Consider the following 18,989-nt stretch of genomic DNA (forward strand, 5'->3'; position numbering starts at 1 on the left):
TTTGGGTAGCCTTACACAAGCTTCCCACAATAAGTTGGGTGAATTTTGGCCCATTCCTCCTGACAGAACTGGTGTAACTGAGTCAGGTTTGTAGGCCTCTTTGCTCGCACACGCTTTTTCAGTTCTGCCCACAAATGTTCTATAGGATTGAGGTCAGGGCTTTGTGATGGCCACTCAAATACCTTGACTTTGTTGTCCTTAACCTGTTTAGGATAGGGGGCAGTATTGACACGGCTGGATAAAAAACGTACCCGATTTAATCTGGTTACCACTCCTACCCAGTAACTAGAATATGCATATACTTATTACATATGGATAGAAAACACCCTAAAGTTTCTAAAACTGTTTGAATGGTGTCTGTGAGTATAACAGAACTCATTTGGCAGGCAAAAACCTGACAAGGTTTCAGGCAGGAAGTGGCCTGTCTGACAAGGTGTCGTTCTTCTTGTCTCTGTTTATTGAAGAGTGAGGATCTTAGCTGTCCCGTGACACTTCCTACGGCTGCCATAGGGTCTCAGAAGGCGGCAAAAAGCTGAATCGTGGCTTTGCAGGCTCTGGCTGAAAAAAAGTAGCGCGTTTGGGTAGTGGCTGGTTACAGTACTGTGAGACTCAGGCGCGTGCCCGCGTCGACCGAAAGCTTTGTTTACTTTCCTCAGTTTAGCTAAATGGACATTCCCGGTCGGAATATTATCGCTTTTTTACGAGAAAAATGGCATAAAAATTGATTTTAAACAGCGGTTGACATGCCTCGAAGTACGGTAATGGAATATTTAGATTTTTTTTGTCACGAATTGCGCCATGCGCACGACCCTGATTTACCATTTCAGATAGTGTCTGGGACGCACGAACAAAACGCCGCTATTCGGATATAACGATGGATTATTTTGGACCAAACCAACATTTGTTATTGAAGTAGCAGTCCTGGGAGTGCATTCTGACAAAGACAACAAAAGGTAATCAAACTTTTATAATAGTAAATATGATTATGGTGAGTGCTAAACTTGCCGGGTGTCTAAATAGCGAGCCCGTGATGCCTGGGCTATGTACTTAGAATATTGCAAAATGTGCTTTCACCAAAAAGCTATTTTAAAATCGGACATATCGAGTGCATAGAGGAGGTTTGTATCTATAATTCTTAAAATAATTGTTATGCTTTTTGTGAACGTTTATCGTGAGTAATTTAGTAAAATGTTAGCGAATTCCTCCTATGCTAGTTCTGAACGTCACATGCTAATGTAAAAAGCTGGTTTTTGATATAAATATGAACTTGATTGAACAAAACATGCATGTATTGTATGACATAATGTCCTAGGGTTGTCATCTGATGAAGATCATCAAAGGTTAGTACTGCATTTAGCTGTCTTCTGGGTTTATGTGACATTATATGCTAGCTTGAAAAATGGGTGTCTGATTATTTCTGGCTTGGTACTCTGCTGACATAATCTAATGTTTTGCTTTCGTTGTAAAGCCTTTTTGAAATCGGACAGTGTGGTTAGATTAACGAGAGTCTTGTCTTTAAATAGCTGTGAAATAGTCATATGTTTGAGAAATTGAAGTAATAGGATTTTTAAGGTTTTGAAAATCGCGCCACATGCTTAAAGTGGCTGTTACGTAGGTGGGACGAATTCGTCCCGCCTAGCCCAGGCCATTTTGCCACAACTTTGGAAGTATGCTTGGGGTCTTTGTCCATTTGGAAGACCCATTTGCGACTAAGCTTTAACTTCCTGACTGATGTCTTGAGATGTTGCTTCAATATATCCACATAATTTCCCTCCCTCATGATGCCATCTATTTTGTGAAGTGCACCAGTCCCTCCTGCAGAAAAGCACCCCCACATGATGCTGTCACCCCCGTGCTTCACGTTTGGGATGGTGTTCTTCGGCTTGCAAGCCTCCCCCTTTTTCCTCCAAACATAATGGTCATTATGGCCAAACAGTTCTATTTTTGTTTCATCAGACCAGAGGACATTTCTCCAAAAAGTAGGATCTTTGTCCCCATGTGCAGTTTCAAACCGTAGTCTGGCTTTTTTATGGCAGTTTTGGAGCAGTGGCTTCTTCCTTGCTGAGCGGCCTTTCAGATTATGTCAATATAGGACTCGTTTTACTGTGGATAAAGATACTTTTGTACCTGATTCCTCCGGCATCTTCACAAGGTCCTTTGCTGTTGTTCTGGGATTGATTTGCACTTTGAGTACGTTCATCTCTAGGAGACAGAACACGTCTCCTTCCTGAGCGGTATGACGGCTTTGTGGTCCCATGGTATTTATACTTGCGTACTATTGTTTGTACATATGAACGTGGTACCTTAAGGTGTTTGGAAATTGCTCCCAAGGATGAAACAGACTTGTGGAGGTCTACAGTTATTTTTCTGAGGTCTTGGCTGATTTCTTTTGATTTTCCCATGATGTCAAGCAAAGAGGCACTGAGTTTGAAGGTAGGCCTTGAAATACATCCACAGGTACACCTCCAATTGACTCAAATGATGTCAATTAGCCTATCAGAAGCTTCTAAAGACATTTTCTGGAATTTTCCAAGCTGTTTAATAATTTATCCACCACATGGACATTTGGTCTGGGATGGCAGAATCGTGGCATAAGAAGACTAATATCCTACAGTCTGTGCGGGTCTAAAGGTGACAAAAGACGAGGTCTCCATGGAGACAGAGCTGTTGAGCATGGGCATCATAATCATTCCGTAATCATCCCAGCAGGACGTAGAGCAGCTCGTCTCTGTCAGTAAGTCAGTCAGCCAGCCAGTCAGTCACACACCTACTCCTGCGGTCTCATTATTGACCAGAGGGATCTAGTGGGTGCTCTGTGTTGCTCCGTGTTGATCTTTATGCACTAGCTTAATACTTGGTATGTCCTTAATAGGCACATCTCTCTCCATCTCCCTCTCTCAGCCTCATCTACACTTAGCCTACACTCTCTTTCTTACGGCAAAAATCGTGGAGAAAAAAAAAATCAAAAATTGTACAGTCTGTGCAGGCTTTAAGGTGGCAAAAGACAAGAGGTCTCCATGGAGACAGAGCTGTTGAGCATGGGTATCATAATCATCCCATAATCATTCCAGCAGGACATAGAGCAGCTTGTGTCTGTCATTTAGTCAGCCAGTCAGTCAGTTACTCAGCCAGCCAGTCATTCAGCTAGCCAGCCAGCCAGTCAGTGAGCTAGCCAGTGAGCAGTCAGCCAGTCACCCACCTGCTCCTGCTGTCTCATTATTGAGTAGAGCGGGGATCTAGCGGGTGCTCTGCGTTGATCTTTATGCACTAGCTTAAAGCTTGGCGTGTCCTTAATTGGCACATCTCTCCATCTCCCTCTCTTAGCCTCATCTACAACAAGCCTACCCTCTCCTTCTTACTTCCTCCCTCGCTCTCGCTCCTTGTCTGTCACACCATCTTCCCTAGTCTCTTCCACCCTCTCCCTCTCCCTCTTACTCCCTCCCTCCTTCTTCTTCTTCCTCCCCTCCCTCTCTGGCAGTGCTCTGAACTCAGTAAGGAGGCATAGTGGATAGTGGCTCTGTTACTCCCACACAGCCTCCCAAAAAACACCCTATTCCCTATTTAGTTCACTACTTTTGACCAGGGCCCACAGGGGGTGGAAATAGGGTGTCATTTGGGACACACAGCCTCTAAATAATCAGAGAGGAGACGATTATATCCCACAGTCTGCACAGTCCATACACGTGCACAACCCACACACATCCCCACAGGAAGAGAGGAAATGTGTGTGTGTGTGTGTGTGTGTGTGTGTGTGTGTGTGTGTGTGTGTGTGTGTGTGTGTGCGCTTGGCAGGGAAGGCATGTTAAGTCTCAAGGAGTACACCACACTCTCAGTCTTCACACACACTCCATGGCGATGACTCATGCAGTCAAGCTCCCTGCAGACTATGAGGGTCAGGAAGGAGAGACTAGGGCGGAGGGGGAAGGACAAGGAGAGAGGAAAGGAGGAGACTACTAGCTCTTTCAGCAGCACTGTGAGAACCTGTGACTGTGCTTGTGAATGCACCTGAAGACACGTCTGGGCTATGTCAGCCAGACAGCTACCACCATCTCTTCCTCCTCCTCCTCCGCTGACTGAGGTCTCCTCCAAGATTATCAAAGGAGTCAAGCAGAACATTTTCGAGTCAATGTTGGAGGCATATGTGCTGCAGTTTACAGATCAATCTAATTTCTCAGAGGGGAACTAAGGGAAGGGAAAAAAAGATTGTTGTGGCCCCTCGTTTTTGGCAGAGGCCCAAGATAAGTGGCGAGCCAGGCAATGGTGGCAAGCCAGGCAATGGTGGCGTCCCAAATGGCACCCTATTCCTTATATTTATATAATGCACTGCTTTTGACCAGGGCCCATAGGGTGCCGTTTGGGACACGGCCAATCTCTTGCCCACACAACTGACAATAGAGAAAGAAAAAAAACAACAGCAATCTATGCCGACCTGTTCATTCCTCTTTTTTCTCCGTAGTATCAATTGAACATCAATGTAATTGATTAGGCAGTGAAATTAGTATTCTCCACAATTAGTTTCCTCCGGGCCTGTAGATGGGGCCTGGGCTTCAAGTAGGCCTAGTTAGCAACCCCCCAGAGAGGTGCCCCAGCTGGGCTAGCAAAGGAGAGAGACAAGGGGTGAGCTGGAGTAGGCTCTTATGCATGGATGCGCTCGTCTGAAAACAACTGGTGCCTCGGGGTAGGTGGACACAGCCAGTGATAAGACACAGGAGGCCAAAGGGGAAGTTATAATTGGAAGATGTTATTACAGTAATCACGAAGCCAGAGAAAAAATAAAAATAAAATGTCCGCCAACAGCTGGTGAGCAACAGGACGGAATGATGGCCATGATGGCCTCCCCTCTGCTACATTTACATTTGACATTTTAGTCATTTAGCAGATGCTCTTATCCAGAGCGACTTACAGTAGTGAATGCATAAATTTCATGCATTTTTTTATTTTATTTTTTTGTACTGCCCCCCCGTGGGATTCGAACCCACAACCCTGGCGTTGCACACACCATGCTGGCGTTGCAAACACCATGCTCTACCAACTGAGCCACAGATAATGACAAACTGTGGGACCAAGCACGCACACACACAAATAAATTATGATTTATCACACCTTTACTGCTCCAATTATTACTTCCAAGAGAAGGAGCAATTTGCTCCAATGACCTCTGCATGTACAAGAAAAATTGAAGAGGGCGGGGTGTGGTTAGCACATGAAGTTGAACTCCCGTAGATTGAATCGATGTTGAGATGTGTCTGTTACTTGAACCCTGTGAAGCATTTATTTGGGCAGAAATTTCTGAGGCTGGTAACTCTAATAAACTTATCCTCTGCAGCAGAGGTAACTCTGGGTCTTCCTTTCCTGTAGTGGTCCTCATGAGAGCCAGTTTCATCATAGCGTTCTTGAAATGTTCCGTATTGACTGACCTTCATGTCTTAAAGTAATGATGGACTGTCGTTTTTCTTTGCTTATTTGAGCTGTTCTTGCCATAATATGGACTTAGTCTTTTACCAAATAGAGCTATCTTCTGTATATCCCACCTACCTTGTCACAACACAACTGATTGGCTCAAACGCATTAAGAAGGAAAGAAATTCCACAAATTAACTTTTAACAAGGCACACCTGTTAATTGAAATGCATTCCAGGTGACTACCTCATGAAGCTGGTTGAGAGAATGCCAAGAGTGTGCAAAGCTGTCATCAAGGCAAAGGGTGGCTACTTTGAAGAATCTAAATATAAAATATATTTTGATTTATTTAACACTTTTTTGGTTACTACATGATTCCATGTGTGTTATTTCATAGCGTTGATGTCTTCACCACTATTCTACAATGTAGAAAATAGTAAAAATAAAGAAAAACCCTGGAATGAGTAGGTGTGTCCAAACTTTTCACTGGTACTTTATATGTCTGGGCTCTCCTGGTGGTTTTGAACATTATTGGTCCAGCAGCAGCAACAGTGGCCACTCTAGAGGCAGTACAGCATGTCATCTGCGGCCAGTCTACACATCATCATTCAGACAGGCCTTCAGAAACGACTCTCACCCTGAACCACACACACACACACACACACACACACACACACGCACACACACACACACGCAGAGGACTTACTTGTGCATGTGTTCCACTCCTGTTAGGATCATGATGCCATAGGTGAGCCCACTCTGAACCAGAAAGTGGAGAGCATACCTGAAACACAGAGGAGAGACAAGTGATTAACAGTTTAATCAATCACACACATAATACCCACTATTTCTGCTCTCCCACGATGTCTCCATTTCCCTCCACTTCTGTCCCTCTTCCCCGCCACCCTCCCTTCCTCTCTTTCTCTTTCCCCTCCCTCTCTCGCTTCCCCTCCATTCTCCCTCTCTTTCCCTCCCTCCATCCTCCCTCTCCTTCCCTCCCTCCATCCTCCCTCTCTTTCCCTCCCTCCCTCCATCCTCCCTCTCTCACTCAAACCTCCCTCTCTCACTCAATCCTCCCTGTCCCCTGTGCCATATAAATCAGTCAGATTGACCCACAACTGACCCTTAATCATTAACCTGCAGCAGAGACAGAAAGAGGTCTATTTCTTCACCCTTTTTGTAAAACATCCACCTTACATTGGATCATATGAAACTTTTCTCTGTAAAGCTAACTTTCAAATCAAATGTTTTGATATGGTGAATAATTGGTTTCTCTCTTTTCATGGTCAGTGTCCTTTTTCAGCGTTATAAAATCCGTAACATGCATAAGGTCGTGAATGTATCATATCTTCAGACTTTTACTAAAGCAATTGTTGATGTCTTGAAAAGAATGTGTTCTAGCTTAGATTCTCTTGGAAAATATATAATAAAAGCATTTCTCATACATGGCAGTACTATTTTATTTTGATAGAAAGATGAGAAAGAGTGTTTAGCAATAATATGTGAAGTGTTTTTTTTTTCAAATGAAAGCACCCCAAAATATACAGACTTCATCTAGTGCCCAGAAAAATGGAATGGCATTATAGGTACGTGGAGGTCCTGGGTTGGCGTGGTTTGCGGTTGTGAGGCCAGTTGGACGTACTGCCAAATTCTCTAAAACGACATTGGAGGCAGTTTATGGTAGCGAAATGAACATTAAATTCTCTAGAAACAACTCTGTCGGACATTCATTCAGCAAGCATGCCAATTAAAACGCTCCCTCAAAACTTGAGACATCTGTGGCATTGTGTTGTGTTACAAAACCGCACATTTTAGAGTGGCCTTGTATTGTCCCCAGCTCAAGGTGCACAAGTGTAATGATCCTGCTGTTTAATCAGCTTCTTGATATGCCAAACCTGTAAGGTGGATGGATTACGTCGGCAAATTAGCAATTCTCACTAACAGGGATGTAAACATATTTGTGCACAACATTTGAGAGAAATAAGGTTGTGTGTATGGAACATTTCTGGGAGGAGAGCACAATCTCAACGCTGTGCGTTACAGGGAAGACATCCTCCTCCCTCATGTGGTACCCTTCCTGCAGGCTCATCCTGACATGACCCTCCAGCATGACAACACCATGACAACACCATGACAACACCACTGCTCATTCTGTGCGTGATTTCGTGCAAGACAGGAATGTCAGTGTTCTGCCATGGCCAGCGAAGAGACCGGATCTCAATCTCATTGAGCACGTCTGGGACCTGTTGCATCGGAGGGTGAGGGCTAGGGCCATTCCCCCCAGAAATGTCCGGGAACCTGCAGGTGCCTTGGTGGAAGAGTGGGGTAACATCTCACAGCAAGAACTGGTAAATCTGGTGCAGTCCATGAGGAGGAGACACACTGCAGTACTCAATGCAGCTGGTGGCCATATCAGATACTTACTGTTACTTTTGACCCCCCCCCCCCCCCCCCCCCTTTGTTCAGGGACACATTATTACATTTCTGTTAGTCACATGTCTGTGGAACTTGTTCAGTTTATGTCTCAGTTGTTGAATCTTATGTTCATATAAATATTTACAAATTTTAAGTTTGCTGAAAATAAATACAGTTGACAGTGAGAGGACGTTTCTTTTTGCAGTGAGCAAAAAGAAACAGTGAGAGGTTTCTTTTTGCTGTTAAATATATATATATATATATATATATTTAACACAGTTGAAGTCAGAAGTTTACATACACCTTAGCCAAATACATTTAAACTCAGTTTTTCACAATTCCTGACATTTAATCCTAGTAAAACTTCCCTGTCTTAGGTCAGTTAGGATCACCACTTTATTTTAAGAATGTGAAATGTCACATTAGTAGAGAGAATGATTTATTTCAGCTTTTACTTCTTTAATCACATTCCCAGTGGGTCAGAAGTTTACATACAGTCAATTAGTATTTGGTAGCATTGCCTTTAAATTATTTAACTTGGGTCAAACGTTTCGAGTAGCCTTCCACAAGCTTCCCACAATAAGTTGGGTGAATTTTGGCCCATTCCTCCTGACAGAGCTGGTGTAACTGAGTCAGGTTTGTAGGCTTCTTTGCTCGCAGACGCTTTTTCAGTTCTGCCCACAAATGTTCTATGGGAATGAGGTCAGGGCTTTGTGATGGCCACTCCAATACTCTGTTGTCCTTCAGCCATTTTGCCACAACTTTGGAAGTATGCTTGGGGTCATTGTCCATTTGGAAGACCCATTTGTGACCAAGCTTTAACTTTCTGAATGTCTTCAGAAGTTTCTTCAATATATCCACATAATTTTCCAACCCCATGATGCCATCTATTTTGTGAAGTGCACCAGTCCCTCCTGCAGCAAAGCACCCCCACAACATGATGCTGCCACCCCTGTTCTTCACGGTTGGGATGGTGTTCTTCGGCTTGCAAGCCTCCCTCTTTTTCCTCCAAACATAACGAAGGTCATTATGGTCAAACAGTTCTATTTTTGTTTCATCAGACCAGAGGACATTTCTCCTAAAAGTACGGTCTTTGTCCCCATGTGCAGTTTCAAACCGTAGTCTGGCTTTTTATGGCGGTTTTGGAGCAGTGGCTTCTTCCATGCTGAGCGGCCTTTCAGGTTATGTCGATATAGGACGCGTTTTACTGTGGATATAGATACTTTTGTACCCGTTTACTCCAGCACAAGGTACTTTGCTGTTGTTTTGGGATTGATTTGCACTTTTTGCACCAAAGTGTGTTCATCTCTAGGAGACAGAACGCGTCTCCTTCCTGAGCGATATGACGGCTGCGTGGTCCCATGGTGTTTATACTTGCACACTATTGTTTGTAAAGATGAATGTGGTACCTTCAGGCGTTTGGAAATTGCTCCCAAGGATGAACCAGACTTGTGGAGGTCTACAATTCTTTTTCTGAGGTCTTGGCTGATTTCTTTAGATTATCCCATGATGTCAAGCAAAGAGGCACGGAGTTTGAAGGTAGGCCTTGAAATACATCCACAGGTACACCTCCAATTGACACAAATGATGTCAATTAGGCTACCAGAAGCTTCTAAAGCCATGACATCATTTTCTGGAATTTTCCGAGCTGTTACAAGGCACAGTCAACTTAGTGTATGTAAACTTCTGACCCACTGGAATTGTGATACAGTGAATTATAAGTGAAATAATCTGTCTGTAAACAATTGTTGGAAAAATTACTTGTGACATGCACAAAGTAGATGCCCTAACCGACTTGCCAAAATTATAGTTTGTTAACAAGAAATTTGCGGAGTGGTTGAAAAACGAGTTTTAGTGACTCCAACCTAAGTGTATGTAAACTTCCGACTTCAACTGTATGTATACACACACACACACACACACACACACACACACACACACACACACACACACACACACACACACACACACACACACACACACACACACACACACACACACACACACACACACACACAAGTTTGGGGCCACTTAGAAATGTCCTTGTTTTTGAAAGAAAAGCCAATTTTTTGTCCATTAAAAAATAACATCAAATTGATTAGAAATACAGTGTAGACATTGTTAATGTAGTAAATGAATATTGTAGCTGGAAATGTTATTTTTTATGGAATATCTACATAGGTGTACAGAAGCCCATTATCAGCAACCATCATTCCTGTGTTCCAATGAGCTAATCCAAGTTTAGAATTTTTAAAAAACAAATTGATCATCAGAAAAACCTTTTGCAATTATGTTAACACAGCTGAAAACTGTTTTGCTGATTAGGCGCAATAAAACTGGCCTTCTTTAGACTTGTTGAGTATAGGCAGAGTTCTTCTGTCCAGTGTGCCCATCTTAATATTTTATTTTTAATGGCCAGTCTGAGATATGGATTTTTCTTTGCAACTCTACCTAGAAGGCCAGTATCCCGGAGTCGCCTCTTCACTGTTGACATTGAGACTGGTGTTTTACGGGTTCTATTTAATGAAGCTGTCAGTTGAATACATGAGAGGCGTCTGTTTCTCAAACTAGACACTAATGTACTTTTCCTCTTGCTCAGTTGTGCACCGGGGCCTCCCACTCCTCTTTCTATTCTGTTTAGAGACAGTTTGCGCTGTTCTGTGAAGGGAGTAGTACACAGCGTTGTACGCGATCTTCAGTTTCTTGGCAATTTCTCGCATGGACTAGCCTTCATTTCTCAGAACAAGAGTAGACTGACGAGTTTCAGAAGAAAGTCTTTGTTTCAGGCAAATTTAAGCCTGTAATCGAACCCACAAATGCTGATGCTCCAGATACGGAGCATCAGCATTTGGAGGAATGGCGCCGACAGAGATGGTTGCCTTACTTCAGGTCCTTAGAAAACTATGTAGCACAGAAAATCTCAAGTGTTATTACATACAGCCGGGAAGATCTATTGGATATTAAAGTGATGTCAACTTGCCAACAATATGGACAGGAATACGTCTTTCCCGAAGCGGATCCTTTGTTTTGATGTCCACCTTGGACATTGGATCTTATCCCAGAGGCCAACCCGAAACAACACGGTCGCCGCAGGAGAGGCAGACGTAGCAGCCTACTGGTCAGACTCAGAAGGCGAGCACACCATCCACCGCTTCCGAGCATATTACACGCCAATGTCCAATCTCTAGATAACAAGGTGGATGAAATTAGGGCACAAGTTGCCTTCCAGAAAGACATCAGAGATTGTAACATTCTCTGTTTCACGGAAACATGGCTCACTCGGGATGTGTGGTCAGAGTCAGTACAGCCACCCGGTTCTTCATGCATCGCGCCGACAGAAACAAACATCTCTCTGGTAAGAAGAAGGGTGGGGTGTCGCCTTATGATTAACGACTCATGGGGTAATCACAACAACATACAAGATCTCAAGTCCTTTTGTTCACCTGACCTAGAATTCCTTACAATCAAATGCCGACCGCATTATCTTCCAAGAGAATTCTCTTCGATTATAGTCACAGCCGTGTATATCCATGTTTTACTGATGTTGGCCATGGAGAAGGAGAGCCCACAGGCCCGCTATCAAAGCCTGTGGGCTCTCCTTCTCCATGGCCAACGTGAGTAAAACATTTAAAACATGTTAACCCTCGCAAGGCTGCCGGTCCAGACGGCAACCCCAGCCTCAGAGCATGCGCAGGCCAGCTGGCTGTTGTGTTTACAGACATATTCAATCAATCTCTATCCCAGTCTGCTGTCCCCACATGCTTCAAGATGGCCACCATTGTTCCAGTTCCCAAGAAAGCTAAGGTAATTGAACTAAATGATTATCGCCCCATTGCACACACTTCTGTCATCATGAAGTGCTTTGAGAGACTAGTCAAGGATCATATCACCTCCACCCTACCTGATACCCTAGACCCACTCCAAATTGCTTACCACCCCAATAGGTCCACTGACGATGCAATCGCCATCAAACTGCGCACTGCCCTATCCCATCTGGACAAGAGGAATACCAATGTAAGAATGCTGTTCATTGACTACAGCTGAGCATTCAACACCATAGTACCCTCCAAACTTGTCATTAAGCTCGAGACCCTCAACCCTCAACCCATGACTGCGTGGTCATGCACTCTTCCAACTCAATCATCAAGTTTGCAGACGACACTACAGTGGTAGGCTTGATTACCAACAACGACGAGACGGCAGGGAGGAGGTGAGGGCCCTCAGAGTGTGGTGTCAGGAAAATAACCTCTCACTCAACGTCAACAAAACAGAGGAGATGATCATGGACTTCAGGAAACAGCAGAGGGAGCACCCCCCCTTCCACATCGACGGGGTAGTAGTGGAGAAGGTGGAACGTTTTAAGTTCCTCGGTGTACACATCACGGACAAACTGAAATGGTCCACCCACACAGACAGCGTGGTGTAGAACGCGTAACAGCACCTCTTCAACCTCAGGAGGCTGAAGAAATTTGGCTTGCCACCTAAAAACACTCAGAAACTTTTACAGATGCACAATTGAGAGCATCCTGTCGGGCTGTATCACCACCTGGCACGGCAACTGCTCCGCCCTCAACCGCAAGGCTCTCCAGAGGGTGGTGCGGTCTGCACAACGCATCACCAGGGGCAAACTACCTGCCCTCCAGGACACCTACAGCACCAGATGTCACAGGAAGCCAAAAAGATCATCAAGGACAACAACCACCCGAGCCACTGCCTGTTTACCCCGTTATCATCCAGAAGGCGAGGTCAGTACAGGTGCATCAAAGCTGGGACCGAGAGACTGAAAGACAGTGTATATCTCAAGGCTGCTGCCAACATACAGACTCAAATCTCTGGCCACTTTAATAAATGGACATAATAAAAGGTATCACTAGTCACTTTAAATAATGCCACTTTAATAATATTTACATATCCTACATCACTCACTCATGTATAAACTGTATTCTATATCATCTACTGCATCTCGAATATGCTGCACGGCCACCGCTCATCCATATATTTATATGTACATATTCATTTGTTAGATTACTTGTTAGATATTACTGCGTTGTCAGAACTAGAAGCACAAGCATTTCACTGCACTCGCATTAACATCCGCTAACCATGTGTATTTGACCAATAACATTTGATACTCAACTAGTCTAAAGAAGGCCAGTTTTATTGCTTCTTTAAATCAGCACAACAGTTTTCAGCTGTGATAAGATAATTGCAAAAAGGTTTTCTAAGGTCATTAGTAACACAGAAAACAATAATGGTCCATGCCGGCTGCCCTGCGATACACCACACTCACCTGAATTTGCATATTTTTTTATATTTTTTATTTAACTAGGCAAGTCAGTTAAGAATTTGTTCTTATTTACAATGACGTCCTACCAAAAGGCAAAAGACCTCCTGCGGTGACGGGGGCTAGGATTAAAAAATAAATATATATATGACAAAATACACATCACGACAAGAGAGACAACACTACATAAAGAGAGACCGAAGACAACAACATAGCAAGGCAGCAACACATGACAACACAGCATGGTAGCAACACAACATGACAACAACATGGTAGCAAAACAACAAGGTAGCAGCACAAAACATGGGACAAACATTATTGGGCACAGAAAACAGCACAAAGGGCAAGAAGGTAGAGACAACAATGCATCACGCAAAGCAGCTACAACTGTCAGTAAGAGTGTCCATGATTGAGTCTTTGAATGAAGAGATTGAGATAAAACTGTCCAGTTTGAGTGTTCGTTGCAGCTCGTTCCAGTCGCTAGCTGCGTAGTACTGAAAAGATGAGTAACCCAGGGATGTGTGTGCTTTGGGGACCTTTAACAGAATGTGACTGGCAGAACGGGTGTTGTATGTGGAGGATGAGGGCTGCAGTAGATATCTCAGATAGGGGGGAGTGAGGCCTAAGAGGGTTTTATAAATAAGCATCAACCAGTGGGTCTTGCGACGGCTATACAGAGATGACCAGTTTACAGAGCAGTATAGCGTGCAGTGATGTGTCCTATAAGGAGCATTGGTGGCAAATCTGATGGCCGAATGGTAAAGAACATCTAGCCGCTCGAGAGCACCCTTACCTGCTGATCTATAAATGATGTCTCCGTAATCTAGCATGGGTAGGATGGTCATCTGAATCAGGGTTAGTTTGGCAGATGGGGTGAAAGAGGAGCGATTACGATAGAGGAAACCAAGTCTAGATTTAACTTTAGCCTGCAGCTTTGATATGTGCTGAGAGAAGGACAGTGCACCGTCTAGCCATACTCCCAAGTACTTGTAAGAGGTGACTACCTCAAGCGCTAAACCCTCAGAGGTAGTAATAACACCTGTGGGAGGAGGGGAATTCTTCTAACCAAACCACATGACCTTTGTTTTGGAGGTGTTCAGAACAAGGTTAAGGGTAGAGAAAGCTTGTTGGACACTAAGAAAGCTTTGTTGTAGAGTGTATAACACAAAATCCGGGGAGGGGCCAGCTGAGTTTTAGACTGTATCATCTGCATATAAATGGATGAGAGAGCTTCCTACTGCCTGAGCTATGTTGTTGATGTAAATTGAGAAGAGCGTGGGGCCTAGGATTGAGCCTTGGGGTACTCCCTTGGTGACAGGCAGTGGCTGAGACAACAGATTTTCTGACTTTATACACTGCACTCTTTGAGAGAGGTAGTTAGCAAACCAGGCCAAAGACCCCTAAGAGACATCAATACTCCTTAGACAACCCACAAGAATGGAATGGTCTACCATATCAAAAGCTTTGGCCAAGTCAATACAAATAGCAGCACAACATTGCTTAGAATCAAGAGCAATGGTGACATCTTTGAGGACCTTAAGGTTGCAGTGACACATCCATAACCTGAGCGGAAACCAGATTGCATTACCAGAGCGGACACTATGGACATCAAGAAAGCCAGTCAGTTGATTATTGACAAGTTTTTCCAACACTTTTGATAAACAGGGCAAAATAGAAATAGTTAGGATCAGTTCGATCTCCCCCTTTAAATAAAGGACGAACCGTGGCTGCCTTCCAAGCAATGGGAACCTCCCCAGAAAGGAGAGACAGGTTAAAAACGTCGTAGATAGGCTTGGCGATGATAGGGGCAGCAACCTTAAAGAAGAAAGCGTCTAAACCATCTGACCCAGATGTTTTTTTGGGGGTCAAGTTTTAGGAGCTCCTCTAGCACTTCGGACTCAGTGACCGTCTGCAGGGAGAAACTTTGTAGCGGGGGAGGTGAAAAAGAGGGAGAAGCATTGGGGATAGTCGCATTAGACTGGGTGGGAGATGAGGAAATGTTGGACGGGCAAGGAGGCCTGGCTGAGTCAAATAGGAATCCAGACATAATGAAGTGGTGATTAATGAGCTCAGCCATGTGCTTCTTGTCAGTAACAACCACATCATCAACTTTAAGGGACATGGGCAGCTTTGAGGAGGAGGGTTTATTCTCCAGGTCTTTAAAAAAATTCCAGAACTTCTTGGGGTTAGACCCACAGAGAGAGAACTGCTCCTCAAAGTAACTAACTTTGGCCTTTCGGATACCCTGAGTGCACTTATTTCTCATTTGCCTGAACGATAGCCAGTCAGCCTGAGTATGCGTTTGCTGAGCCTTTCGCCAAATGCAATTCTTAAGGTGGAGTAACTCTGCAAGACCACAGTCAAACCAGGGTCTGAACCTGTTTTTAATTCTCATTTTCTTTATGGGGGCGTGTTTGTTAACAATACCACTGAAAATATTTAAAAAATAAGGTCCAAGTGTCTTCGACAGTGGGAATCAAGCTGATTCTATACCATTTTACAATGGCCAGTTCATGAAGGAAGGCTTGCTCATTAAAGTTTTTTAGCAAGTGTCTATGACAAAATCAGGACAGGTTGTTTCACTGAGCAGCCATTTCGAACACAGGCTGTAAAACAGTGATCACTAAGGTCATTACAGAAAACACCAGACTGATGCCTATCAGGATTATTTCTGAGGATAACATCGAAGAGAGTAGCCTTTTCTGGGTGTTTGGAGTAATACCTTGTGGAATTGGTAATAATCTGAGAAAGATTTAGGGAGACCCATTGCTTTAGGACTTGGTCAGGTGGTTTAATTAAGCATGTCCCAGTTTAGGTCACCTAGCAGGACAAATTCAGACTTGGTGTAGGGGGCCAGGAGAGAGCTTAGGGCAGGTAGGGTACAGGCCGGTGGTGATGGAGGACGTGAGCACCCAGCAACAGTCAAAAAAGAGCTATTTGAAAGTTTACTACTTAAAATCAGCAAATCAAATTGTTTGTGGACAGACTTGGTGGAGACAACCGAGCACTGAAGGTGATCCTTGGTAAAGATTTCCACTCCCACACCTTTGGAAGATCTGTCTTGCCAAAAAAGGTTATAACCAGAAAGGTTAACATCAGTATGCAAAACACTCCTCCTTAACCACATCTCAGTAATGACCAACACATCTGGACTGGAGCTGTGAACCCACACTTTCAATTGATCCATTTTAGGTAATAAGCTTCTTGTCACGACTTCTGCCGAAGTCGGTGCCTCTCCTTGTTCGGGCGGCGTCCGGCGGTCGACGTCACCGGCCTTCTAGCCACCGCCGATCCACTTTTCATTTGTTTTGTCTATGTCTTACACACCTGGTTTCACTCACCCAATTACCTGTTTATTATTTAACCCTCTGTTCCCCATGTTTGGTTGTGAGTGATTGTTTGTTGTATTATGGTCCTTATTGTGGGCTTGGATTTATATTGTATTTTTGATTACTTTGAGTAAAGTTACGTTTATTTACCGTAAATTCCGGACTATAAGCCGCAACTTTTTTCCCAGGCTTTGAACCTCGCGGTTTAAACAATGACGCAGCTAATATATGGATTTTTCCCGCTTTCATTATTATTATTATTTTTTAACACATTCTGTGACGTGCTCAGTTTTTTGGCGGCATGAAGCTTTCATTAGACCAATGAAATTGCCGAACGGGTTAAGGTCAAACAACTTTTTTGTTTACTGTTTAGATTAAATCGAGCGCTCTCAAACTTCCCATCATTCTGATTACGGTAGTCATTTTGTCACCCTCATCATGGCAAAGACACGGAGAAATGCATATGATGCAGCTTTCAAGTTGAAGGCGATTGATCTGGCTGTTGGAAAAGGAAATAGAGCTGCTGCACGGGAGCTTGGTCTTAATGAGTCGATGATAAGACGTTGGAAACAGCAGCGTGAGGAATTGACTCAGTGCAAAAAGACAACTAAAGCTTACTGCTATTTATTTTATTTTTTTTACAAGCCGTGTTTCGTTAAAGCCTATTTATTTTTGTTACAAGCCGTGTTTCGTTAAAGCCTGTGTAAAGTTAATTTGTTTCAATGTACGGGTAGGCACCTGCGGCTTATAGACATGTGCGGCTTATTTATGTTCAAAATATTTTATTTTTTTTATTCAGTGGGTGCGGCTTATATTCAGGTGCGCATAATAGTCCGGAAATTACGGTACTCATCTCTGCTGTCCTGCGCCTGACTCCTCTGCACCAGCTACACATAGACCCTTACACTTCTAGTATTAACGTGCAGAATACCAAGGCTTTTAGGGGAGCAGAAATCAGTGAATCAGATACCAGAGCACAAGTCAGAATTGGGGCTTGCAACAGGATATGGGCCAGGGTGTACATGCACATTTCCAGATATCATCAACAGTAATACAATCAAGGCACGACATAGGACAGGGAGAGCTCTGCAGTGCTGATTTATGACATCTGAATGTGCATCAGATGGCAACAAGATCATATTGTACAGCAATTTCATCAGGTAACATGAATACAAGCCGGCGAGAGGTGATTAGAATAGGATGGGGGGTCCAAAAGTCTGTGTAACCAATAGAGAGTCAGAGTCCCGAGTGTGGGAACAAACAGTCTGTCCCACGGTTGGGTGAAGAAAGTTTGGAGTCATGAGGCAAATAGCAAAATAACAAAATGCACAAGAAAATAATTAAATATATAATGACTTGGGGTTAGCCATTGTAAGTTCAGAGTCACTCACCCCAACAGTGCATGTGTGCTGGAGGCGAGAGAAAGCTCGGGAGAGAGAGGGGGGGAAGAGTACCTGTACCAGAAAGGTACCACCTGATAATGGGCCACTGTACGCCTATGTAGATATTCCATTTAAAAAAAAATCTGCGTATTTCTGGTCAATTTGATGTTATTTTAAATGGACAAAAAATAAGCTTTTCTTTCAAAAACAAGGACATTTCTAAGTGACCCCAAACTTCTGAATGGTAGTGTACATGTGTATGTGCGTGTATATAAACTCGGCAAAAAAAGAAACGTCCTCACTGTCAACTGCACTTATTTTCAGCAAACTTAACGTGTAAATATTTGTGTGACCATAACAAGATTCAACAACTGAGACAAACTGAACAAGTTCCACAGACACGTGACTAACAGAAATGGAATAATGTGTCCCTGAACAAAGGGGGGGGGGGGGGGTCAAAATCAAAAGTAAACAGTCAGTATCTGGTGTGGCCACCAGCTGCATTAAGTACTGCAGTGCATGACTGCACCAGATTTGCCAGTTCTTGCTGTGAGATGTTACCCCACTCTTCCACCAAGGCACCTGCAAGTTCCCGGACATTTCTGGGGGGGAATGGCCCTAGTCCTCACCCTCCGATGCAACAGGTCCCAGACGTGCTCAATGAGATTGAGATCCGGGCTCTTCGCTGGCCATGGCAGAACACTGACATTCCTGTCTTGCAGGAAATCACGCACAGAACAAGCAGTATGGCTGGTGGCATTGTCATGCTGGAGGGTCATGTCAGGATGAGTCTGCAGGAAGGGTACCACATGAGGGAGGAGGATGTCTTCCCTGTAACGCACAGCGTTGAGATTGCCTGCAATGACAACAAGCTCAGTCCGATGATGCTGTGACACACCACCCCAGACCATGACGGACACTCCACTTCCAAATCAATCCTGCTCCAGAGTACAGGCTTCTGTGTAACGCTCATTCGGTCGACGATAAACACAAATCCGACAATCACCCCTGGTGAGACAAAACCACGACTTGTCAGTGAAGAGCACTTTTTGCCAGTCCTGTCTGGTCCAGCGATGGTGGGTTTGTGCCCATAGGCGACATTGTTGCTGGTGATGTCTGGTGAGGACCTGCCTTACAACAGGCCTACATCCCCCAGTCCAGCCCATCTCAGCCTATTGCG

The 18,989-nt window shown here is 44.0% G+C and overlaps 1 protein-coding gene across 4 annotated transcripts in view; it reads right to left on the reverse strand.

The window, feature by feature from the left end:
* Positions 1–18,989, reverse strand: part of mboat2b (membrane bound O-acyltransferase domain containing 2b) — a 75,724-nt gene that overhangs the window by 12,876 nt on the left and 43,859 nt on the right. For all 4 annotated transcript variants that reach the window (XM_082976774.1, XM_014204846.3, XM_014204848.3 and 1 more), the window contains exon 3: positions 6,106–6,183. In XM_082976774.1, the coding sequence (XP_082832900.1) occupies positions 6,106–6,183 (78 nt within the window). The remainder of the gene's footprint in view (positions 1–6,105; positions 6,184–18,989) is intronic.

Source organism: Salmo salar, chromosome 06, assembly GCF_965601325.2.
Source record: "Salmo salar chromosome 06, fSalSal1, whole genome shotgun sequence".
In the NCBI taxonomy this organism is placed as follows: Eukaryota; Metazoa; Chordata; class Actinopteri; order Salmoniformes; family Salmonidae; genus Salmo; species Salmo salar.